This window comes from Lolium perenne, chromosome 4 (assembly GCF_019359855.2).
Source record: "Lolium perenne isolate Kyuss_39 chromosome 4, Kyuss_2.0, whole genome shotgun sequence".
In the NCBI taxonomy this organism is placed as follows: domain Eukaryota; kingdom Viridiplantae; phylum Streptophyta; class Magnoliopsida; order Poales; family Poaceae; genus Lolium; species Lolium perenne.
This window is the reverse complement of record NC_067247.2, coordinates 38,054,311-38,081,140: the sequence shown is the minus strand read 5'-3', so window position 1 is coordinate 38,081,140 and position 26,830 is coordinate 38,054,311. Positions and strand designations below refer to the sequence as shown.

At 40.2% G+C, this 26,830-nt stretch overlaps 1 protein-coding gene across 1 annotated transcript; it reads left to right on the top strand.

Annotated features, from left to right (window-relative positions):
* Window positions 1-20,500: 20,500 nt before the first annotated feature.
* LOC127292198 (magnesium-chelatase subunit ChlD, chloroplastic) lies at window positions 20,501-26,671 on the top strand. Its single transcript, XM_051321558.2, has 15 exons — window positions 20,501-20,805; window positions 21,216-21,394; window positions 21,584-21,668; window positions 21,749-22,065; window positions 22,154-22,277; window positions 22,882-22,974; window positions 23,806-23,901; window positions 24,173-24,334; window positions 24,418-24,615; window positions 24,883-25,038; window positions 25,223-25,330; window positions 25,449-25,583; window positions 25,673-25,834; window positions 25,974-26,094; window positions 26,315-26,671. Exons 1-15 carry the CDS (start codon window positions 20,545-20,547, stop codon window positions 26,395-26,397), a joined length of 2,280 nt encoding a protein of 759 aa, XP_051177518.1. The 5' UTR covers window positions 20,501-20,544; the 3' UTR covers window positions 26,398-26,671.
* The last annotated feature ends 159 nt before the right edge of the window (window positions 26,672-26,830 follow it).

Sequence of the window (26,830 nt, the reverse complement as noted above, 5' to 3'; positions counted from 1 at the left end):
TCACTGTCCGGAACCAAAGGACCCGAAGTGACAGAAATCGGGACAACCGGAGGGGATGGCGGTGATGTGAGGGACACATGTTTTCACGGAGTGTTAATGCTTTGCTCCGGTACTCTATTAAAAGGAGTACCTTAATATCCAGTAGATTCCCTTGAGGCCCGGCTGCCACCGGCTGGTAGGACAAAAGATGTTGTGCAAGTTTCTCATTGCGAGCACGTACGACTATATACGGAAAACATGCCTACATGATTAATAATCTGGATGTTCTGTCTTAATGCTTTGATTCCTATCAATTGCCCAACTGTAATTTGTTCACCCAACACTTGTCACTTGTTATTGGAGAGTTACCACTAGTGTAGATCGCTGGGAACCCCGGTCCATCTCTCATCATTATATACTCGTTCTATATGTCATTGGAAGTAGTATCAACTATTTTCTGGTGCCATTGCTCTCATATTGCTATTACTTTCTTTGTATTCTGTTACTACTGCTCTCATATTACTGCTACTTTCACATCACCCCTGTTACTAGTGCTTTTCCAGGTGCAGCTGAATTGACAACTCAGTTGTTAAGGCTTATAAGTATTCTTTACCTCCCCTTGTGTCGAATCAATAAATTTGGGTTTTACTTCCCTCGAAGACTATCGCGATCCCCTATACTTGTGGGTTATCAAGACTGTTTTCTGGCGCCGTTGCCGGGGAGGCATAGCTCTACTCATAAGTTCACCTGGGGAGTACACTCCACATCTCTCTCTGTTTTTATTTTGTTTTATTTTGTTTCGCTTAGTTTACTTTTGCCTAGTTTATTTGTGCATAGTTTATTTCTGTCTAGTATTATTTTGCTTAGTTTCTTTTTGTCTTGTTTTACTTTTCTCATATACCCAAAAATCCATAAAAAATTAAAAACTGCTGTTATGGGAGAACCAACAACCTACTTGGAGCTTATAGAATGTTATAATAATTATAGAGAATCAAGAACTGGTAAAGTAATGAGTGCTATGATAGAAAAATGGAATACAATGGCTAAAATCTTGCTTAAACGCCATGATATAAACTGTTGCTCTCAACAGGATACTAAACATCTTAAATTTCAATGTGGCTTTAGTGAGGAATTTTTAATTAAGAACTATAATCGGAATTGCTATAATCATTATGGGTTCGAAGAGGTAGAACAATTTGTCTTATTTATGGGAGCCTCCGAGATAGAATCCTTCATGGTTAAGAATTATGAAACTTGTGTTGCTTGTAAGGACCTTAAAGATTATGTCTCTTGTATCCTTAATTCTTGCATAGAATGCTACAGTGGTAATCCTTATATCATTGATTATAAAGAGAGACTCATTAATGCACAAGAATGCACTCACAATTTTCAGGAACCGGTGGAAGAAGAAATTGATGAACCTGAAAGCTCATTGGATGAAAAAGAGGAGGAAATTGATGAACCTGAAAGCTCATTGGATGAAAAAGAAGAGGAGAGCGACGAACAAAAGGAGGAAGAATGGATTAGCTACCCATGCCAACCTTCTAATGAGAGTAACTCTTTATCTCTTACACTATTTGATTGTCCTCCATGCTTACCGAAAGAGGTTGAATGTTATGTTCCTGTGGATTCTCTTGAAATAGTACCTATGAGTAATACTTGTGAGAATAATTATGCTACTGTTACATATGATAATCCATGCTACTTTGATAAATCTTATGAAAATGCTTTGTTTGTGCCTGATGTCGAAATGCATGGTACTAAAGAATTTTGCTTAGCAAATGTTTATGATAAATCTTTAGATGATGGTCCTATGTTATTTGATAATATTAATTGTACTACTAATGAAAATGGGATTGGAGAGTTCTTGACTTTATCTATGAGTCCCATATCTCTTGAGATTGATCAATCATCTTGTCATATTATTGATAAAAGTGAGTTTGAAAGTTTTAATTCCACTATTTTTGAGTTTGATAAAAATTATGTGTTTGGGAATCATGAAAAGTATGCTGCATGTGATAGTTATATTGTTGAGTTTATTCATGAAGCTACTGAAAATTATTATGAGAGAGGGAAATATGGTTGTAGAAATTTTCATGGTACTAAAACACCTCTCTATGTGCCTAAAATTTTGAAGCTACACTTGTTCTATCTTCCTATGCTTGATACTTTGCTTTTCATGAACTTGTTTATTTACAAGATTCCTATGCATAGGAAGCATGTTAGGTTTAAATGTGTTTTGAATTTGCCTCTTGATGCTCTCTTTTGCTTCAAATACTATTTCTTGCGAGTGCATCATTAAAACTGCTGAGCCCATCTTAATGGTTGTAAAGAAAGAACTTCTTGGGAGATAACCCATGTGTTATTTTGCTACAGTACTTTGTTTTATATTTGTGTCTTGGAAGTTGTTTACTACTGTAGCAACCTATCCTTATATTAGTTTTGTGCAATGTTGTGCCAAGTGAAGCCTCTAATCGAAGGTTGATACTAGATTTGGATTTCTGCGCAGAAACAGATTTCTATCTGTCACGAATCTGGGCTGTTTTCTCTGTAGGTAACTCAGAAAAATATGCCAATTTACATGCGTGTTCCTCAGATATGTACGCAACTTTCATTAGTTTTGAGTTTTCTGATTTGAGTAACGGAAGTACCTTTTTAAAATTCGTCTTTACTGGCTGTTCTGTTTTGGCAGATTCTGTCTCTGTTTTTTTGCATTGTCTCTTGTGGACTTTAAGCAAGGCTTTCTACACGTGGAGAGCTGTAGCTAATGTTTTATTGAGTTCTTGCAATGTGTCACTATAGGACCAAGGTGGATTCAATTTTTTTTGAGTACTAACCCCTCTAATGAAGTTTATGAGAAGTTTGGTGTGAAGGAAGTTTTCAAGGGTCAAGAGAGGAGGATGATATATGATCAAGAAGAGTGAAAAGTCTAAGCTTGGGGATGCCCCTGTGGTTCATCCCTGCATATTTCAAGAAGACTCAAGCATCTAAGCTTGGGGATGCCCAAGGCATCCCCTTCTTCATCAACTTATCAGGTTCCTTCTATTGAAACTATATTTTTATTCGGTCACATCATATGTGCTTTACTTGGAGTGTCTGTGTGCTTTTATTTTTGTTTGTGTTTGAATAAAGATGGATCCTAGCAATCCTTGTGTGGGAGAAAGACACGCTCCGCTTTTTCATATGAACACTTGTTCTTCGTTTTACTTTTTATGTTCAATGATAAAAGTTGGAAGCTACAATACTTTTATTTGGTTGGAAACAGAAAAATGCCTCATATTGTCTTGGATAATTTGACACTTGGCAATTGTTTTGAGCTCTCAAGTAGATCATGATTAAGTTTTTTCATGTAGTTTAAACCTATTAGTGGAGAACTACTGTAGAGCTTGTTGAAATTGGTTTGCATGATTGGTCTCTCTTAAGGTCTAGATATTTTCTGGTAAAAGTGTTTGAGCAACAAGGAAGACAGTGTAGAGTATTATAATGCTTGCAATATGTTTTTATGTAAGTTTTGCTGTACCGGTTCATACTTGTGTTTGCTTCAAACAACCTTGCTAGCCTAAGCCTTGTACTGAGAGGAAATGCTTCTCATGCATCCAAAATCCTTGAGCCAACCACTATGCCATTTGTGTCCACCATACCTACCTACTATGTGGTATTTCCTGGCATTCCAAAGTAAATTGCTTGAGTGCTACCTTTAAACAATTCAAAATGCTTCTCAATTTGTGTCAATGTTTTATAGCTCATGAGGAAGTATGTGGTGTTTATCTTTCAATCTTGTTGGGCAACTTTCACCAATGGACTAGTGGCTTCGTCCGCTTATCCAATAATTTTGCAAAAAGAGCTGGCAATGGGATTCCCAGTCCCAAACTAATTAACAAAAAAATAGACACTCCTCCATGGTATGTGATTGTTGGACGGCACCCGAAGGATTCGGTTAGCCATGGCTTGAGAAAGCAAAGGTGGGGAGGAGTGTCATCATAATAAAACTAAAATAAAAAGGCACTCCTTCATGGTATGAGATTGTTGGCAGGCACCCGAGGATTCGGTTAGCCATGGTTTGTGAAAGAAAGGTTGGAAGGAGTGCCACACAAAAATAAAATAAAATGGGAGCCGCTCTTTGAAGGTTTGTCTGGCAAGGGGGTTAGAGTGCCCACTACCATTCGTTGACAACAACAAACACCTCTCAAAACTTTACTTTTATGCTCTCTTTATGTTTTCAAAACCAAAGCTCTAGCACAAATATAGCAATCGATGCTTCCCTCTGTGAAGGGCCTTTCTTCTACTTTTATTGTTGAGTCAGTTTACCTACTTCCTTCCATCTTAGAAGCAAACACTTGTGTTAACTGTGCATTGATTCTTACATACTTGCATATTTGCATTCATACTATTACTTTATGTTGACAATTATCCATGAGATATGCATGTTGAAAGTTGAAAGCAACTGCTGAAACTTAAATCTTCCTTTGTGTTGCTTCGATGCCTTTACTTTGAACTTATTGCTTTATGAGTTAACTCTTGTGCAAGACTTTTGATGCTTGTCTTGAAAGTACTCTTCATGAAAAGTTTTGCTATATGTTATCTATTTGTTAGCAACTATAGATCATTGCCTTGAGTCACTTCATTCATTTCATATGCTTTGTAATAGTATGATCAAGGTTATGTAAGTAGCATGTCACTACGGAAATTATTCTTTTTATCGTTTACCTGCTCGGGACGAGCAGGAACTAAGCTTGGGGATGCTGATACGTCTCCAACGTATCCATAATTTCTGATGTTCCATGCTTGTTTTATGACAATACTTACATGTTTTGCTTGCACTTTATAATGTTTTTATGCGTTTTCCGGAACTAACCTATTAACAAGATGCCACAGTGCCAGTTCCTGTTTTCTGCTGTTTTTGGTTCCAGAAAGGCTGTTCGGGCAATATTCTCGGAATTGGACGAAATCAACGCCAAACATCCTATTTTTCCCGGAAGCATCCAGAACACCGAAGGAGAGTCGGAGGAGAGCCAGGGGGCCACCAGGAGGGTGGGCTGCACGGGCCAGCCCCTGGCCGCGCCCCCTATGGGGAGGCCACCCTGTCGACCCTCCTGCGCCGCCTCTTCGCCTATATAACCCCTTTCGACCTAAAAACGCAGTACCAATTGACGAAACTCCAGAAAGACTCCAGGGGCGCCGCCACCGTCGCGAAACTCCAATTCGGGGGACAGAACTCTCTGTTCCGGCACCCTGCCGGGACGGGGAAGTGCCCCCGGAAGCCATCTCCATCGACGCCACCGCCTCCATCATGCTCCGTGAGTAGTTCCCCCATGGACTACGGGTTCTAGCAGTAGCTAGTTGGTACTCTCTATCCCATGTACTTCAATACAATGATCTCATGAGCTGCCTTACATGATTGAGATTCATCTGATGTAATCGGTGTTGTGTTTGTTGGGATCCGATGGATGATACATTATGATTAGTCTATCTATAAAGTTTGTGAAGTTATTGTTGCTGCAATCTTGTTATTCTTAATGCTTATCACTAGGGCCCGAGTGGCATGATCTTAGATTTAAGCTCTATATGTATTGCTTAGATTGTATCTACAAGTTGTATGCACATGTCACTGTCCGGAACCAAAGGCCCCGAAGTGACAGAAATCGGGACAACCGGAGGGGATGGCGGTGATGTGAGGGACACATGTTTTCACGAAGTGTTAATGCTTTGCTCCGGTACTCTATTAAAAGGAGTACCTTAATATCCAGTAGATTCCCTTGAGGCCCGGCTGCCACCGGCTGGTAGGACAAAAGATGTTGTGCAAGTTTCTCATTGCGAGCACGTACGACTATATACGGAAAACATGCCTACATGATTAATAATTTGGATGTTCTGTCTTAATGCTTTGATTCCTATCAATTGCCCAACTGTAATTTGTTTACCCAACACTTGTCACTTGTTATTGGAGAGTTACCACTAGTGTAGATCGATGGGAACCCCGGTCCATCTCTCATCATTATATACTCGTTCTATATGTCATTGGAAGTAGTATCAACTATTTTCTGGTGCCATTGCTCTCATATTGCTATTACTGCTGCTGTGTTACTGTTACTACTGCTCTCATATTACTGCTACTTTCACATCACCTTCCAGGTGCAGCTGAATTGACAACTCAGTTGTTAAGGCTTATAAGTATTCTTTACCTCCCCTTGTGTCGAATCAATAAATTTGGGTTTTACTTCCCTCGAAGACTATCGCGATCCCCTATACTTGTGGGTTATCAATGACTTTAGTGATCGACTGAACCATTTACATATGATACCGATTCCCTTTGTCACGCGATATTTTACTTGTCCGAGGTTTGATCATCGGTATCTCTTTACCTTGTTCAACCTCGTCTCCTGACAAGTACTCTTTACTCGTACCGTGGTATGTGGTCTCTTATGAACTTATTCATATGCTTGCAAGACATTAGACGACATTCCACCGAGAGGGCCCAGAGTATATCTATCCGTCATCGGGATGGACAAATCCCACTGTTGATCCATATGCCTCAACTCATACTTTTCGGATACTTAATCCCACCTTTATAACCACCCATTTACGCAATGGCGTTTGATGTAATCAAAGTACCCTTCCGGTATAAGTGATTTACATGATCCCATGGTCGAAAGGACTAGGTAACTATGTATCGAAAGCTTATAGCAAATAACTTAATGACGTGATCTTTATGCTACGCTTAATTGGGTGTGTCCATTACATCATTCACATAATGACATAACCTTGTTATTAATAACATCCAATGTTCATGATCATGAAACTATGATCATCTATTAATCAACAAGCTAGTTATACAAGAGGCTTACTAGGGACTCCTTGTTGTTTACATAACACACATGTATCAATGTTTCGGTTAATACAATTATAGCATGGTATGTAAACATTATCATAAACACAAAGATATATTATAATAGCCATTTATTATTGCCTCTTGGGCATATCTCCAACAGAGAGTGATGAACAAAAGGAGGAAGAATGGATTAGCTACCCATGCCAACCTTCTAACGAGAGCAACTCTTTATCTCTTACACTATTTGATTGTCCTCCATGCTTACCAAAGGAGGATGAATTTCATGTTCATGTGGATTCTCTTAAAATAGTACCTATGAGTAAAACTTGTGAGAATAATTACGCTACTGTTATCTATGATAATCCATGCTACTTTGATAAATCTTATGATAATGCTTTCTTTGTGCCTGATATCGAAATGCATGGTACTAAAGAGTTTTGCTTGGCAAATGTTTATGATAAAGCTCTAGAGGATGGTCCTATGTTACTTGATAATATTAATTGTACTACTAATGAAAATGGGATTGGAGAGTTCTTGACTTTATGTAGGAGTCCCATATCTTTTGAGATTGATCAATCATCTTGTTATATTATTGATAAAAGTGGGTTTGATTTTAATCCCACTATTTTTGAGCTTGATAAAAATTATGTGTTTGTAAATCATGGGAAACATGCTTTATGTGATAGTTATATTGTTGAGTTTATTCATGAAGCTACTGAAAATTATTATGAGAGAGGAAAATATGGTTGTAGAAATTTGCATGGTACTAAAACACCTCTCTATATGCTGAAACTATTGAAGTTACTCTTGTTTTATCTTCCTATGCTTGTCACTTTGTTCTTCATAAATTTATTTGTGTACAAGATTCCTATGCATAGGAAGTGGGTTAGACTTAAATGTGTTTTGAATTTGCTTCTTGATGCTCCTTTTGCTTCATTTTCTATTTTCCATATGAGCATCATTAAAATTACTGAGCCCATCTTAATGGCTATAAAGAAAGCACTTCTTGGGAGATAACCCATGTCTTTATTTTGCTATTGTTTTGTTGTGTCTTGGAAGTTGTTACTACTGTAGCAACCTCTCCTTATCTTTATTTTATTGCAATGTTGTGCCAAGTAAAGTCTCTAATAGAAGGTTGATACTAGATTTGGATTTCTGCGCAGAAAGAGATTTTTAGCTGTCACGAATTTGAGTAGGTCTCTCTGTAGGAAACCCGAAAAATTATGCCAATTTTCATGCGTGTTCCTCAGATACGTACGCAACTTTCATTAGTTTTGAGTTTTCTGAATTGAGCAACGGAAGTACCTCTAAAAAATTCGTCTTTACTGGCTGTTCTGTTTTGACAGATTCTGTCTCTGTTTTTTTTGCATTGTCTCTTGTGGACTTTAAGCAAGGCTTTCTAGACATGGAGAGCTGTAGCTAATGTTTTATTGAGTTCTTGCAATGTGTCACTACAGGACTAAAGTGGATTAAAGTTTTTTGAGTACTAATCCCTCTAATGAAGTTTATGAGAAGTTTGGTGTGAAGGAAGTTTTCAAGGGTCAAGAGAGGAGGATGATATATGATCAAGAAGAGTGAAAAGTCTAAGCTTGGGGATGCCCCCGTGGTTCATCCCTGCATATTTCAAGAAGACTCAAGCGTCTAAGCTTGGGGATGCCCAAGGCATCCCCTTCTTCATCAACAACTTATCAGGTCACCTCTAGTGAAACTATATTTTTATTCGGTCACATATTATGTGCTTTACTTGGAGCGTCTGTGTGTTTTTTATTTTTGTTTTTGTTTGAATAAGATCGGATCCTAGCAATCCTTGTGTGGGAGAGAGACACGCTCTGCTTTTTCATATGAACACTGGTGTTCTTCGTTTTACTTTCAATGTTCATGACAAAAGTTGGAAGCTATTGCACTTATTGTTATTTGGTTGGAAACAGAAAATGCCTCATATTGTCTTGAATAATTTGATACTTGGCAATTGTTTTGAGCTCTCAAGTAGATCAAGTTTAAGCTCTTGCATCATGTAGTTTAAACCTATTAGTGGAGAACTACCGTAGAGCTTGTTGAAATTGGTTTGCATGATTGGTCTCTCTAAGGTCTAGATATTTTCTGGTAAAAGTGTTTGAGCAACAAGGAAGACAGTGTAGAGTCTTATAATGCTTGCAATACGTTCTTATGTAAGTTTTGCTGTACCGGTTCATACTTGTGTTTGCTTCAAACAACCTTGCTAGCCAAAGCCTTGTACTGAGAGGGAATACTTCTCGTGCATCCAAAACCTTGAGCCAAAACCTATGCCATGTGTTTCCACCATAACTACCTACTATGTGGTATTTTTCTGCCATTCCAAGTAAATACTTCATGTGCTACCTTTAAACAATTCAAAAGTTATTATCTCTTATTTGTGTCAATGTTTTATAGCTCATGAGGAAGTATGTGGTGTTTTATCTTTCAATCTTGTTGGGCAGACTCTCACCAATGGACTAGTGGCTTCACCCGCTTATTGATACGTCTCCGACGTATCGACAATTTCTTATGTTCCATGCCACATTATTGATGTTATCTACATGTTTTATGCACACTTTATGTCATATTCGTGCATTTTCTGGAACTAACCTATTAACAAGATGCCGAAGTGCCAGTTCCTGTTTTCTGCTGTTTTTGGTTTCAGAAATCCTAGTAACGAAATATTCTCGGAATCGGACGAAATCAACGCCCAAGTTCCTATTTTCACCGGAAGCATCCAGAACACCCGGGAAGGACCAGAGGGGGCACTGGCCCCAGGACCATAGGCCGGCGCGGCCCAGGCCCTGGCCGCGCCGCCTATGGTGTCGTCGCCCTTCGACCCTCTGCGCCGCCTCTTCGCCTATATAAAGCCCCCGGATCGAAAACCCCGATACGATCGACGAAACCACAGAAACCTTCCGAGCCGCCGCCATCGCGAGGCCAAGATGCGGGGGACAGGAGTCTCTGTTCCGGCACCCTGCCGGAGCGGGGAAGTGCCCCCGGAAGGCTTCTCCATCGACACCGCTGCCATCTCCACCGCCATCTTCATCACCGCTGCTGCTCCCATGAGGAGGGAGTAGTTCTCCATCGAGGCTCGGGGCTGTACCGGTAGCTATGTGGTTCATCTCTCCCATGTACCTCAATACAATAATCTCATGAGCTGCTTTACATGATTGAGATTCATATGAGTTTGTATCACAATTTATCTATGTGCTACTCTAGCAAAGTTATTAAAGTAGTTTTATTCCTCCTGCACGTGTGTAAAGGTGACAGTGTGTGCACCGTGTTAGTACTTGGTTTATGCTATGATCATGATCTCTTGTAGATTGCGAAGTTAACTATTGCTATGATAATATTGATGTGATCTATGCCTCCTACATATGCATGAAGGTGACAGTGTGCATGCTATGTTAGTACTTGGTTTAGTCTTTTGATCTATCTTACACTATAAGGTTACTAAAATATGAACAAATTGTGGAGCTTGTTAACTCCGGCATTGAGGGTTCGTGTAATCCTACGCAATGCGTTCATCATCCAACAAGAGTGTAGAGTATGCATTTATCTATTCTGTTATGTGATCAATGTTGAGAGTGTCCACTAGTGAAAGTCTAATCCCTAGGCCTTGTTCCTAAATACTGTTGCGTTACATCGCTTGTTTCTTGTTTCAACTGCGTTACTACTGCTGCAATACTACCACCATCAACTACACGCCAGCAAGCTATTTTCTGGCACCGTTGCTACTGCTCATATATATTCATACCACCTGTATTTCACTATCTCTTCGCCGAACTAGTGCACCTATTTGGTGTGTTGGGGACACAAGAGACTTCTTGCTTTGTGGTTGCAGGGTTGCATGAGAGGGATATCTTTGACCTCTTCCTCCCTGAGTTCGATAAACCTTGGGTGATCCACTTAAGGAAAACTTCTGCTGTTCTACAAACCTCTGCTCTTGGAGGCCCAACACTGTCTACAGGAAAAGGAGGGGGAAGTAGACATCAAGCTATTTTAAGGCGCCGTTCTTGCAGTGAGGAAAGGTAAAAGGTACTCACACTCCGGACCTCGGCTACCAAGCTATTTTCCGGCGCTGTAAGTACTCAAAGCTATTTCCTTTAGATCCTGCAATTGCATCTTTTTGTTTCTTGTTTACACTAGTTTGGCATAATGGACAAAAATGAGCTTCTATTGCTATTTCCTGATTTAAAACATGGATTGTTTGATGCGAAAATTAAAAAACCTATGGAATCTTATTTGCATGCTGGTGGTAATATTAGTATGAACGCTTTGAACACCATTGTTGATAATGATATAGAAAGTTCTAAGCTTGGGGAAGCTGGTTTTCATGATCTATTTAGTCCCCCAAGCATTGAGGAGAAAATTTTCTTTGATGATACTTTGCCTCCCATATATGATGATTATAATGATAGTGGTCTTTTGGTGCCACCTACTATGGAGAGTAAATTTTGTTGTGATTATACTATGCCTCCAACACTTGATGAGAATAATAATGATAGCTACTTTGTTGAATTTGCTCCCACTATTACTAATAAAATTGATTATGCTTATGTGGAGTGTAATAATTTTATGCATAAGACTCATGATAAGAATGCTTTATGTGATAGTTATATTGTTGAGTTTGCTCATGATGCTACTGAAAGTTATTATGAGAGAGGAAAATATGGTTGTAGAAATTTTCATGTTACTGAAATGCCTCTCTATGTGCTGAAATCTTTCAAGCTATACTTGTTTTATCTTCCTATGCTTGTTACTTTGCTCTTCATGAACTTGTTTATTTACAAGATTCCTATGCATAGGAAGCATGTTAGGCTTAAATTTGTTTCATACTTGCCTCTTGATGCTCTATTTTGCCTCAAATACTATTTCTTGCGAGTGCATCATTAAAACTGCTGAGCCCATCTTAATGGCTATAAAGAAAAGAACTTCTTGGGAGATAACCCATGTGTTATTTTGCTACAATACTTTGTTTTATATTTGTGTCTTGGAAGTTGTTTACTACTGTAGCAACCTCTCCTTATCTTAGTTTTGTGTTTTGTTGTGCCAAGTGAAGCCTCTAATCGAAGGTTGATACTAGATTTGGATTTCTGCGCAGAAACAGATTTCTATCTGTCATGAATCTGGGCTGTTTTCTCTGTAGAAAAATCAGAAAAATATGCCAATTTACGTGCGTGTTCCTCAGATATGTACGCAACTTTCATTAGTTTTGAGTTTTCTGATCTGAGCAACGTAAGTATTTATTAGAAATTCGTCTTTACGGACTGTTCTGTTTTGACAGATTCTGCCTTTTATTTCGCATTGCTTCTTTCGCTGTGTTGGGTGGATTTCTTTGTTCCATTACCTTCCAGTAGCTTTGAGCAATATCCAGAAGTGTTAAGAATGATTGTGTCACCTCTGAACATGTGAGTTTTTGATTATGTACTAACCCCTCTAATGAAGTTTATGAGAAGTTTGGTGTGAAGGAAGTTTTCAAGGGTCAAGAGAGGAGGATGATATACTATGATCAAGAAGAGTGAAAGCTCTAAGCTTGGGGATGCCCCGGTGGTTCACCCCTGCATATATCAAGAAGACTCAAGCGTCTAAGCTTGGGGATGCCCAAGGCATCCCCTTCTTCATCGACAACATTATCAGGTTCCTCCCCTGAAACTATATTTTTATTCCGTCACATCTTATGCACTTTACTTGGAGCGTCTGTATGTTTCTTGTTTTTGTTTTTATTTGAATAAATGCTTGTGTGGGAGAGAGACACGCTCCGCTGGTTTGTATGAACACATGTGTTCTTAGCTTTTAATTTTCATGGCGAAGGTTGAAACTGCTTCGTTAATTATTATATGGTTGGAATTGGAAAATGATACATGTAGTAATTGCTATTAATGTCTTGGGTAATGTGATACTTGGCAATTGTTGTGCTCATGTTTAAGCTCTTGCATCATATACTTTGCACCCATTAATGAAGAAATACATAGAGCATGCTAAAATTTGGTTTGCATAATTGGTCTCTCTAAGGTCTAGATAATTTCTAGTATTGAGTTTGAACAACAAGGAAGACGGTGTAGAGTCTTATAATGTTTTCAATATGTCTTTTATGTGAGTTTTGCTGCACCGGTTCATCCTTGTGTTTGTTTCAAATAAGCCTTGCTAGCCTAAACCTTGTATCGAGAGGGAATACTTCTCATGCATCCAAAATACTTGAGCCAACCACTATGCCATTTGTGTCCACCATACCTACCTACTACATGGTATTTCTCCGCCATTCCAAAGTAAATTGCTTGAGTGCTACCTTTAAACAATTCAAAATTTATCACCTCTGATTTGTGTCAATGTTTTATAGCTCATGAGGAAGTATGTGGTGTTTATCTTTCAATCTTGTTGGGCAACTTTCACCAATGGACTAGTGGCTTCATCCGCTTATCCAATAATTTTGCAAAAAGAGCTGGCAATGGGATTTCCAGTCCCAAATTAATTAACAAAAATAGACACTCCTCCATGGTATGTGATTGTTGGACGGCACCCGAAGGATTCGGTTAGCCATGGCTTGTGTAAGCAAAGGTTGGGAGGAGTGTCATCATAATAAAACTAAAATAAAAAGGCACTCCTTCATGGTATGAGATTGTTGGCAGGCACCCGAGGATTCGGTTAGCCATGGTTTGTGAAAGAAAGGTTGGAAGGAGTGCCACCTAAAATAAAATAAAATGGGAGCCGCTCTTTGAAGGTTTGTCTGGCAAGGGGGTTAGAGTACCCGCTACCATTCGTTGACAACAACATACACCTCTCAAAACTTTATTTTTATGCTCTCTTTATGTTTTCAAAATCAAAGCTCTAGCACAAATATAGCAATCGATGCTTTTCCTCTATGGAGGACCATTCTTTTACTTTTATTGTTGAGTCAGTTCACCTATTTCTCTCCACCTCAAGAAGCAAACACTTGTGTGAACTGTGCATTGATTCTTACATACTTGCATATTGCACTTATTATATTACTCTATGTTGACAATATCCATGAGATATACATGTTATAAGTTGAAAGCAACCGCTGAAACTTAATCTTCCTTTGTGTTGCTTCAATGCCTTTACTTTGAATTATTGCTTTATGAGTTAACTCTTATGCAAGACTTATTGATGCTTGTCTTGAAGTGCTATTCATGAAAAGTCTTTGCTATATGATTCACTTGTTTACTCATGTCATATACATTGTTTTGATCGCTGCATTCACTACATATGCTTTACAAATAGTATGATCAAGGTTATGATGGCATGTCACTCCAGAAATTATCTGTATTATCGTTTTACCTGCTCGGGACGAGCAGAACTAAGCTTGGGGATGCTGATACGTCTCCGACGTATCGACAATTTCTTATGTTCCATGCCACATTATTGATGTTATCTACATGTTTTATGCACACTTTATGTCATATTCGTGCATTTTCTGGAACTAACCTATTAACAAGATGCCGAAGTGCAGGTTCTGTTTTCTGCTGTTTTTGGTTTCAGAAATCCTAGTAACGAAATATTCTCGGAATCGGACGAAATCAACGCCCAAGTTCCTATTTTCACCGGAAGCATCCAGAACACCCGGGAAGGACCAGAGGGGGGGCACTGGGCCCCCAGACCATAGGCCGGCGTGGCCCAGGCCCTGGCCGCGCCGCCCTATGGTGTCGTCGCCCCTTCGACCCTCCTGCGCCGCCTCTTCGCCTATATAAAGCCCCTGGATCGAAAACCCTGATACGATCGACGAAAACCACAGAAACCTTCCAGAGCCGCCGCCATCGCGAGGCCAAGATCTGGGGGACAGGAGTCTCTGTTCCGGCACCCTGCCGGAGCGGGGAAGTGCCCCCGGAAGGCTTCTCCATCGACACCGCTGCCATCTCCACCGCCATCTTCATCACCGCTGCTGCTCCCATGAGGAGGGAGTAGTTCTCCATCGAGGCTCGGGGCTGTACCGGTAGCTATGTGGTTCATCTCTCCCATGTACCTCAATACAATAATCTCATGAGCTGCTTTACATGATTGAGATTCATATGAGTTTGTATCACAATTTATCTATGTGCTACTCTAGCAAAGTTATTAAAGTAGTTTTATTCCTCCTGCACGTGTGTAAAGGTGACAGTGTGTGCACCGTGTTAGTACTTGGTTTATGCTATGATCATGATCTCTTGTAGATTGCGAAGTTAACTATTGCTATGATAATATTGATGTGATCTATGCCTCCTACATATGCATGAAGGTGACAGTGTGCATGCTATGTTAGTACTTGGTTTAGTCTTTTGATCTATCTTACACTATAAGGTTACTAAAATATGAACAAATTGTGGAGCTTGTTAACTCCGGCATTGAGGGTTCGTGTAATCCTACGCAATGCGTTCATCATCCAACAAGAGTGTAGAATATGCATTTATCTATTCTGTTATGTGATCAATGTTGAGAGTGTCCACTAGTGAAAGTCTAATCCCTAGGCCTTGTTCCTAAATACTGTTGCGTTACTACTGCTTGTTTACTGTTTCACTGCGTTACTACTGCTGCAATACTACCACCATCAACTACACGCCAGCAAGCTATTTTCTGGCACCGTTGCTACTGCTCATATATATTCATACCACCTGTATTTCACTATCTCTTCGCCGAACTAGTGCACCTATTTGGTGTGTTGGGGACACAAGAGACTTCTTGCTTTGTGGTTGCAGGGTTGCATGAGAGGGATATCTTTGACCTCTTCCTCCCTGAGTTCGATAAACCTTGGGTGATCCACTTAAGGGAAAACTTGCTGCTGTTCTACAAACCTCTGCTCTTGGAGGCCCAACACTGTCTACAGGAAAAGGAGGGGGAAGTAGACATCACTTATCCAATAATTTTGCAAAAAGAGCTGGCAACGGGGTTCCCAGCCCCAATTAATTAACCTTCATTAATAATTCTCTTCACATGTTTTGCCCTGATTCATCAGTAAGCAACTTAATTTTGCAAATAGACACTCCTTCATGGTATGTGAAATGTTGGAAGGCACCCGAGGATTCGGTTAGCCATGGCTTGTGTAAGCAAAAGGTTGGGAGGAGTGTCATCCATAAATAAAAACTAAAGTACATGTGTAAACAAAAGAGAAGAGGGATGATCTACCTTGCTGATAGAAATAACGTCCTTCATGGGAGCCGCTCTTTGAAAGTCTGTTTGGTGAGGGGGTTAGAGTGCCCACTACCATTCGTTGACAACAACAAACACCTCCCAAAACTTTACTTTTATGCTCTCTATATGATTTCAAAACTTAAAAAGCTCTAGCACATGATTTAATCCATGCTTTCCTCTGCGAAGGGCCTTTCTTTTACTTTATGTTGAGTCAGTTTACCTACTTCTTTCCATCTTAGAAGCAAAGACTTGTGTCAACTGTGCATTGATTCTTACATGCTTGCTTATTGTATTTATTATTTTACTTTGTGTTGACAATTATCCATGAGATATGTATGTTGAAAGTTGAAAGCAATTGCTGAAACTTAATCATCCTTTGTGTTGCTTCAATGCCTTTTACTTTGAATCTATTGCTTTATGAGTTAACTCTTATGCAAGACTTTTTGATGCCTGTCTTGAAAGTACTATTCATGATTTTTTTTGCTATATGTTATCTATTTGTTAGCAAACTATAAATCGTTGCCTTGAGTCACTTCATTCATCTCATATGCTTTACAATAGTATGATCAAGATTATGTAAGTAGTATGTCACTACAGAAATTATTCTTTTTATCGTTTACCTACTCGAGGGCGAGTAGGAACTAAGCTTGGGGATGCTTGATACGTCTCCAACGTATCTATAACTTCTGATGTTCCATGCTAGTTTTATGACAATACCTACATGTTTTGCTCACACTTTATAATGATTTTATGCATTTTCCGGAACTAACCTATTAACAAGATGCCACAGTGCCAGTTCCTGTTTTCTGTTGTTTTTGGTTCCAAAAAAGTTGTTCGGGCAATATTCTCGGAATTCGACGAAACAAAAGCCAAACATCTTATTTCACCGAGACGAACCAGAACACCGAAGGGGAGCCGGAGAGGAGGCCCAGAGCCCCCACACCACAGGGCGGCACGACCTAGAGGGGGGGCGCGCCAGCCTGTGGTGTGGGGGCTCTGGGCCTCCTCTCCGGCTACGACCTAGAGGGGGGGCGCGCCAGCCTATGGGGTGGGACCCCCAGGCACCCCCTCGCGCCGCCTCTTCGCCTATAAAATCCCTCGAGACCTAAAAACCCGATACCAATTGACGAAACTCCAGAAAGACTCCAGGGGCGCCGCCGCCATCGCGAAACTCCAATTCGGGGGACAGAATCTCTGTTCCGGCACGCCGCCGGGACGGGGAAGCGCCCCCGGAAGCCATCTCCATCGACTCCACCGCCTCCATCATGCTCCGTGAGTAGTTCCCACATGGACTACGGGTTCTAGCAGTAGCTAGTTGGTACTCTCTCTCACATGTACTTCAACACAATGATCTCATGAGCTGCCTTACATGATTGAGATCCATCTGATGTAATCGGTGTTGTGTTTGTTGGGATCCGATGGATTGTTACATTATGATTAGTCTATCTATAAAGTTTGTGAAGTTATTGTTGCTGCAATCTTGTTGTGTTTAATGCTTGTCACTAGTGCACGAGTGACGTGATCTTAGATTTAAGCTCTATAATTATTGCTTAGATTGTATCTACAAGTTGTTTGCACCTATCTATGTCCAGAACCCGAGGCCCCAGAGTGACAGCAACTGGGATAACTGGAGGGGAAGGCTTAGGTATGAGGATCACATGTTTTCACCAAGTGTTAATGCTTTGCTCCGGTGTTCTATTAAAAGGAGTACCTTAATTACCAGTAGATTCCCTTGAGGCCCGGCTGCCACCGGCTGGTAGGACAAAAGATGTTATGCAAGTTTCTCATTGCGAGCACGTATGACTATATATGAAAAACATGCCTACATGATTAATAAATTGATGTTATGTCTTAATGCTATTTCAATCCTATCAATTGCCCAACTGTAATTTGTTCACCCAACACTTATCACTTGTTATTGAAGAGTTACCACTAGTGTAGATAGCTGGGAACCCCGGTCCATCTCTCATCATCATATACTCGTTCCTATATGACATTGGAAGTAGTATCAACTATTTTCTGGTGTCGTTGCCTCTGTGTTCTTATCGCTGCTGTGTTATCACATTACTATTGCTCTCATATTACTGCTGCTTTTCACATCACCCCTGTTACTAGTGCTTTTCCAGGTGCAGCTGAATTGACAACTCAGTTGTTAAGGCTTATAAGTATTTTTTACCTCCCCTTGTGTCGAATCAATAAATTTGGGTTTTACTTCTCTCGAAGACTGTTGCGATCCCCTATACTTGTGGGTTATCAGTTTCCTTTATTAACCAAGCACCGTTCAGTTTCTTTTGCATCAATGCCCCGTTCAGTTTTTTGTGGGCTAAGCAGGAAGAAGATAAAACAGCTTGGTGGAGAGATCAATATTTGGAAGAGGATATGATGGGTCAGCACGGATAGGAACAAAATCATACGCGTGTTTCTATAAAAAGAAGAGAAAAATGCCTGCTAATTACTATGACTTAATGACCCTTTTATTGCTGAGTTGGAGGAGTTTCTCTAAAAAAAAATCAGGATTACATTTGAGAATTTGGTGAGGTGGCTGGTTGATGATGTGGCATGCTTGCATGTTGAGAAAAATCACCTAGTGGAGGGCTCCTATTTAGATATAGGATTTGTGTGGTTTCGGCGCATGGGACGGCTGGACGCTGAGAAGGCGCAGCGTAGTCACAAACATTGCAGACCCAAATTAGCAAAGATGGGTATTTTTTCGTGGAGGGATCATACGGCCGTGATCTCCACAAACAATTTGCACAAAATCTAGGGTAGTAGTTTAAATATTTGTTTATTTGATTTAGTCTCATCTAACATCTCAATAAGTAGCAAATCATCTTTAAGATATTTTTAATGATTTTTCAAACGCTACACGATTTCAGCGTGGGTGGGCATTCAACGTTTGTGTGTGTGTGTTTGTGTGTTGGGGGGGGGGGGGGGGGGAGGGGGTATTGGCCCCCATGGTCTTCAGAGATAATATATGCAAATGCAATTAGTAACTCACATAAATATTACATGTTCAATTTACACGAAGTAACTTCTAGAAAAATAAAGCATCATCTCTATCATCTAGAACAAAATAAAATATGACCGCCAATTATGTAGAATAATAACTATGAATGTTACATACCAAAACATCCACAATTATGTGAACCAACTATGCCCGTAGCAAATAATGTAAACGAAGTGAAAAATCTCTTGGGGCAGCTTGGAAATAACAACTTCAATTTTTGTTCATATCTATTTCCGTGCTAGAAACCGCTCCAAGTGCAGCCGCTAGGAGAAGAAAATTAACAACAGTCACGACAACAACTCACATTGTCTTCATGTCTGGAAGTGACATCCAAAATATGAATGAAGGGAAATTTGGTTCTATAAACACACATGAGAGCTAAATAACTTTTTTTTAAAGACAGTAAAGAAGAGAAATAAATTAAGGTGGATGCAACCTTTCAAATATTCCGATGATCTTTTGTAGCCACACAACAAGTATTGTATGAGTTACATCAAAGAGGTTGTATATGTTTCTACAATATATGTACATATTCATTTTTTGTTACTTTCTTTTGATGCATATATTGCTATGCTATGCTATTTCAACAAATATCATATGTAAGAGTTATTGTGTTTGGTTGTTAGTTACGTCTATTTGCAGAGACTGGTTTTGAGTTATTTTAGGATATTTACTTGCAAATAATGTTTAGTTAAACTTTTTTTTGAGAGAATGTTCAGTTGAACTTTGCGATACAGCTGGCCTGTATCATACTTATTTAGTTTTAAAACGTCTATTCACCATCCTTAGAAGACAGCTTTGGTGCCACGGTTACGCGATTAAAATTAAAATTAAAATATAACAACGGTTTAGAAAAACCATCTTAGATACGATCTAAGAATATTCGGTTACTTGCATTTTTTGCAGCGTCTACCAGAATAGTTGATCCCCATAACAATCTATGAATGCATCAAACTTCATTTCAAGTGCCAACGTGTGATTGTTGTTTCATTTTTTGGGTGCACATTTACATTGATCGCATACCAACCCTACCAAAATTGGATGGAAAATACTCCTAGAATGTCTTCTAAATTATCTTCTATTTTTTTGCAAGCAAATTTAATTCAGTACAAAGTCTGTCGCTCTTTTCTTCTCATTCTCCTCGTAGCTTGGCTGGCGTTGCTTGGGTTGGACGCGAGGCTACTATGGCTAGATGGCTGGACAAGGACACTCGATCTTGTTGCTATGCTCGCTCCAGAACATATCTAGTGATACCACACCTTATTTGATACCACTCTTTAAATTTTGAATTGTAAGTGTCAAAAAATTCGGAAACAAAATTTTACATGTTCACAAGATGTGTGTTTACATTCTACAGAATTTTCAGACCCAAATTTAAAATACACAAACAGAAACAAAAAAAACACAAGCAGAAACAAATCCGTGATACTTATTTTGGAACTGAGTGCGTAGTTTATTTATTTATTTAGACGCGCGGGCTTCTGCTGTCCATCCTTCCGTTCCTGATCGGACGTCCGTGCGTGCGTCTCCCGATCGGCCGAGATGGATGCGATTTCCCCGGAAACCAGATAAGAAGAAGCGATAGCGCAGAGAGAGAGACACGCTCCCCATGGCGATGGCCACCGCCCTCTCCACCTCCCTACCGCACCTCCAGCCTCGCCGCCTCCCCTCCTCTCCCGCCGCCGCAGTCTCCCTCTACACCCGTGCCGTCCGGAGGCGGGAGGCTCCTACCCGCCTCGCGGCCGTCGCGGCGGCCTCCGAGCTCCTCGACTCCACCAACGGCGCCGTTACCGCGCCGTCCAGCGGCACGGCGTCTGGGCAGCAGCAGTATGGGCGGGAGTACTTCCCATTGGCCGCCGTCGTCGGTCAGGTGAGGAGGAGCTTTCCTTCCACCCCCTCGTGCTGCCATCTGCTGATGGTGGGACTGGTACTGGTAGTGGCATTTCGCCGTGCTGGTCAGGGGCATTTCGTCGGTCTTCTAACGGAGTTATCGTGCTGTTTCACCCAATGGATTCGAGCATTTGGTGTATTGCGAGTTTCACAGTATCAATGTAGAAATAGTAACAGCCACACAGTTTACATTATTTAGAGCTGTTCGCGGGAACATAATGCAATTTACTACCATGATATTATGATTAATCACAGCAATGCTCTGTGAGGCTAAAGAAAGACAATCACTTGCAAGATAGAGTTTACTTTTTTCACCCATTGCATTGAGGTATCACCGTGACTTGGTTTCTAGTTCTAATAACTAGTGAATTTCCTGGCTTGGCTCGACAGGACTCAATTAAAACTGCTTTGCTTCTCGGGGCAATCGACCGTGAGGTTGGAGGCATTGCCATTTCCGGCAAGCGCGGGACGGCGAAGACGGTGATGGCCCGAGGCTTGCATGCTATGCTTCCGCCCATCGAAGTGGTTGTGGGCTCAATTTCAAATGCTGACCCCAGCAATCCAGAAGAGTACTGTCCCTACACAATGCAGCTCCTCTATGTCTTGTTAGCTTACTTGGTTATGTTAGCTCCTCTATGTTTTGTTAGCTTACTTGGTTATCCCAGCAATATCATAAGTAGTAATACTTATGATATTCAGCTTATTCTTATTTCTTAAATGTTTTGTTAGCTTACTTGGTTAAGTTCCTGCTATGGCAGATGGGAGGAACATTTAGCTGACCAAGTGCAATATGATGCTGATGGCAATGTCAAATCTGAGATTATTAAAGCACCTTTTGTGCAGGTATAGCACGCCGACTTATTATTCTACTGTCTTCCCAAATCATTGTTTGTTTCATAATGCCGTAGGTTTCCCTTTGACAGATTCCACTTGGTGTCACAGAGGATAGGCTCATTGGATCTGTTGATGTCGAAGCATCGGTGAGATCAGGAACTACCGTGTTTCAACCTGGTCTTCTTGCTGAAGCGCATAGAGGTGTTCTTTATGTTGATGAGATAAATCTTTTGGATGAGGGCATAAGCAATCTGCTTCTGAATGTCCTGACGGAGGGAGTTAATATTGTGGAAAGAGAGGGTATTAGCTTCCGTCATCCGTGCAAACCACTTTTGATTGCTACTTACAACCCGGAGGAAGGATCTGTACGTGAGCACTTACTTGATCGTATTGCAATTAATTTAAGGTACTTTAGACTACAAATATTACTTCCTTATTCTCTGTTTAGTACCAAGTCCATAGTTTGTTCATTGTCATACTGTTTCTTGTTGCAGTGCCGACCTTCCATTGAATTTTGATGACCGCGTGGCAGCTGTCAATATTGCAACCCAGTTTCAGGAGTCTAGCAAAGATGTTTTTAAGATGGTGGAAGAAGAAACCGAGGTTGCAAAAACTCAGGTACCACTGGAAAACTGAAATACTGATACCTATTGTTAACAAAGGTTACATCATACCTGCCTTATCAAACCAGAGTAGGGTGCAGGATCTATCTTTTTTTTCCGGTTTATTGGTATTTCGTACAAATACATTTCAAGAGCACTGTATATTCAATCATTCAGACACGATGTTGCAAGTTGCAACTAAGTAAAGGGAATTGTATGGAAAGAATGGGAAAAAAATTGTCCTGAAAAAGTAGCATAATTTATATTGTGAATACATTGGAAATCCTAGCTGTCTTTAATTGTGAAATTGAAGGGCAAATCTCTCTGTTAACTACACATTGTTGAGTAAACAAGCCAGACACATATTAAGCAGAAAGCACATAGGATGCATTTAATCTGGGATTATTCATCCAGCTGTTTATACTTTGATAGTTAGAGCACATATGTCCACCTCATATTAGTACTTGCAGTATATCCAACATTTATCATCTATCTTGCATTCAAAATTGAATGAATAGGTCAAGAACTAATTATATCTACTGCTCATATGACAATAGTAGTTTGAGCTGAAATTTTTGTCATATAGTGCCCATCTCACAATAGTAATCATGGTTACACAGATAATTTTGGCAAGAGAGTATTTGAGGGATGTTGCTATCAGCACAGAGCAGCTCAAGTATCTTGTCACGGAAGCTATACGCGGTGGGTGTCAGGTTAGTTGGCTTGTTGAATCTTGATGTTCTTCCAGCCAGTGGGTTGCTGAGATCTGGAATTGAAAGCTTGCATCATCTTTTAGAAAAAATCTGCAGTATCCTTGTTATGTTCTGCACTCTGTATGGAAAGAAACTGCACTTTGTTGATGATTTTTCATTGCAAGCATGTTCCTTTATAAAACCTGTGTATGTAGGCAGGTGCATTATGATCTGTCTCTGTTAGTTTGGCATTACTGTTTTCGTACTTTGAGCCTGGTGTTTGTAAAAGCAATTTTGTTTTGTGTTTTGCATAGTACTGGTAGCTGCACATAACAGCCTACATTTTTAGCCAGAATTGGCTAGCCTAGTACTTATGATATCATTTTAGGTATGCATACCTTATTTGGTTTGGCATCATTATTCAAAGTCTTTGCAGATCTTTTCTCCATACATGTGCATCAAATGTAACTGGATAGAACATTTTCAAATGCTCAAAACTGTAGTTTTTGGCAACAAAGCCAAGGTCACTGTTTTTTTTTCCATGCCTTAGCTAAAGTTGTAACATGTCAATTTATTGTTCCTCTTGTGTTCAACTTGTTATCTGTCGTAACCACTTATGTCAGTCTACTGGTGTTAATTGTAAACCCTGAATTCTGGCCTACTGGCCTTACCTTACTGTCTAGATACTATACCTGCCTGATGTCCATCAATCGTCTTGTTATATTTTTACAACGACATTGACTGTTTGAGACAGTTATGCCAAGTTATTGAGATTGGTAGCGAGTTGGAAAGTTGAAATAGATGTATCCTCATATTTAGATACAAATTCCTGAGTGTTACCACTTGTTGCAGGGGCACAGAGCTGAGCTGTATGCTGCTCGAGTGGCTAAATGTCTTGCTGCTATGGAAGGACGTGAAAAAGTTTATGTGGATGATCTCAAGAAAGCTGTTAAGTATTTTTATGCCTGTGAATTCTTCATTTTGTAACGAAGCAAGACACCATGTGTAATTTCGGTTGATTGCTTTCTTCATTTCTTTACTTGACTAATAAAATTTACTATACCTGCTTGTTAAGAATAAATTGTACAGTAGCAAGGCAAATCTAGCGCTCATATAAATCCTATTTTTTCTTTTGATATGCTATTTCTGTTTGCATTTTATGCCAAAATTTTGAAGTTTGATTCAGTTCATATTTGACACACATGGCACCTTCTTGCAGGTAGAGCTAGTTATTCTACCACGCTCGATCATATCTGATAACCCACAGGAGGAGCAAAACCAACCACCTCCACCCCCACCTCCGCAACCTCCACAAAATCAAGATTCTGCAGAAGATCAAGATGAGAAGGAGGAAGATGAGGAGAAGGAGGAGGAAAAGGAGGTTGATTATTATGATTAAGAAACCTATACCTGCCTTATTTATTTGTTTTCTCTTATTTCATTATTGCCTTTTTCCCCTAACAGGACGATGATGAAGAAAATGAAAAACAGGATGACCAGATACCCGAGGAGTTTATTTTTGATGCTGAAGGTGGACTAGTAGATGATAAGCTCCTTTTCTTTGCTCAGCAAGCACAAAGAAAAAAAGGAAAGGCTGGACGAGCAAAAAATGTCATATTCTCAGAAGACAGGGGCCGATACATAAAGCCTATGCTTCCGAAGGTCTTGACTTTACCTTGTCAACTTTGCAACTTGAACACTTGACTGTTCAAAGCGAACAGTGCTAAGTGCTTTAGCACTTCTTCTTATGTTGGTCTTACTTGTTACATTTTGCATTCCTTTGATGCCTTCTGATGTGTTCCTTAACCTCTTACTGACTATACCAGACACCTATACTGCATTGTTCCTTTGCATACCACTCCTACCTTATTGGTTGGTACCCTTTCTGATCAAATAGGCTCCTCATCTAATCAGTCGATTTTGTAGTAGGGTCCAGTAAGAAGATTAGCTGTAGATGCGACACTTCGAGCAGCTGCACCATACCAAAAACTGCGGAGAGAGAAAAATATTGACAAGACAAGAAAAGTTTTTGTTGAAAAGACTGACATGAGAGCCAAAAGAATGGCTCGAAAAGCAGGTGCTCTGGTATGTCTCTCTCGCTGCATATTTTCTTGTGCAGTTTCTTGGAAATCTGTAGATTATGTTGCTCATATTTTACGCTACTCTCCTAGTTGTATCATATTATCTACATTTCTGCCCTTTATATGCAGCGAATTGAACTTTCCAATCACACGACTCCATATATGTCATTGAACTTACTTTTTGACAGGTCATATTTGTTGTGGACGCTAGTGGCAGCATGGCGCTGAATCGCATGCAGAACGCCAAAGGTGCAGCATTGAAGTTGCTTGCAGAAAGCTACACAAGCAGAGATCAGGTACCACTGAAACGTAAAAATTGTTGTCGTTATTCCCTTTGAGATAATTTTGTTTTATGGTTATATGGATAGTCTGTACCCCAACCTTATATTTCATTTTGGCATCCATCCATCTCAGGTTTCAATCATACCCTTCCGTGGAGATTATGCTGAGGTTCTACTTCCACCATCGAGATCCATAGCAATGGCCCGAAAACGTCTTGAAAAACTTCCATGTGGTGGCGGTTCTCCTTTAGCTCATGGCCTCAGTACAGTAAGAACGGAAAATTAAGCACCATGTTGAATTGTGGTATAGTGCCAGGGTATCTGTAATCTGGATAACATTGTGGTTTCTCCTTGAAGGCTGTCAGAGTGGGGTTGAATGCTGAAAAGAGTGGTGATGTTGGACGCATCATGATTGTTGCAATCACTGATGGAAGAGCTAACGTATCACTGAAGAAATCCAATGACCCAGAAGCTGCTGCTGCTTCAGATGCACCAAGACCTTCTAATCAGGAATTAAAGGTACAACCCGTATCATGACATCAAACAATGTAGTGTGATATGAAAAATATCCATTTTCGATGATAGAAGCCTTTGGCCACCATTTTGAATTTTCTTGCTGTGCTCAAACGATATTTCTGGATTTGCTTTCTCTTGCAAGGATGAGATTCTCGAGGTGTCTGCCAAAATATACAAGGCAGGAATGTCACTTCTGGTCATTGATACCGAGAACAAGTTTGTATCCACAGGATTTGCCAAGGAGATTGCAAGGGTTGCCCAAGGTATTACCGGCATGACATCAATCATCATAAATAACTGCACTGATCTTGTGATGATTTTTCTAGTACAAGTTTTCATGGCAATATACGAGTCGAATCTGAGAGGAAATAACCTTTTTGTCACTTAAAGAGATGTATCTGACATTTGCATCCCTAAGCACCATACTCCATTTTTTTTTCTGCATACTTCCGATGAAGACAATATACTTCCATGCTTTGCCAGGGAAATATTACTACCTGCCAAATGCTTCGGATGCGGTAATCTCTGCCGCCACCAAGACAGCTCTCGCCGACCTGAAGGGTTAGTGAGTTCGGAGCATTGGCGCCCACCTGTTGTTTCTACCATCCAATATCTGTGGTGAAGCTTCTTCGTTTGTGAAGTAATTTGTGCAGCAGTGTTCATTCTCTCTGTAACCCTGGGACATTTTGGCTCTTATATAACCCAATTTTGCTGTAGTTTTTTTTTTTTTGAGCATAACATCGTGTAAAGATCGGAAATTCTCCTGCTGATTCTCAAATAATTGGCCCTGTAAATCGGTTGATGTTATATTGAAGGCAGAAATGTGCTGCCATTGAGTAATGGAAGTCTAAGAAATAATTATCCTAAAATCATGCCAAGAAAATTGCACATGACAGAACGTGGTTGAGTTGTCACGTTTTTTCCTTGCGATGGGTGGTCGAATGGGTACAATAGATGACGACGGCCCAGGCCCAGGCCCATGCCTTTGCGGCGCCAATA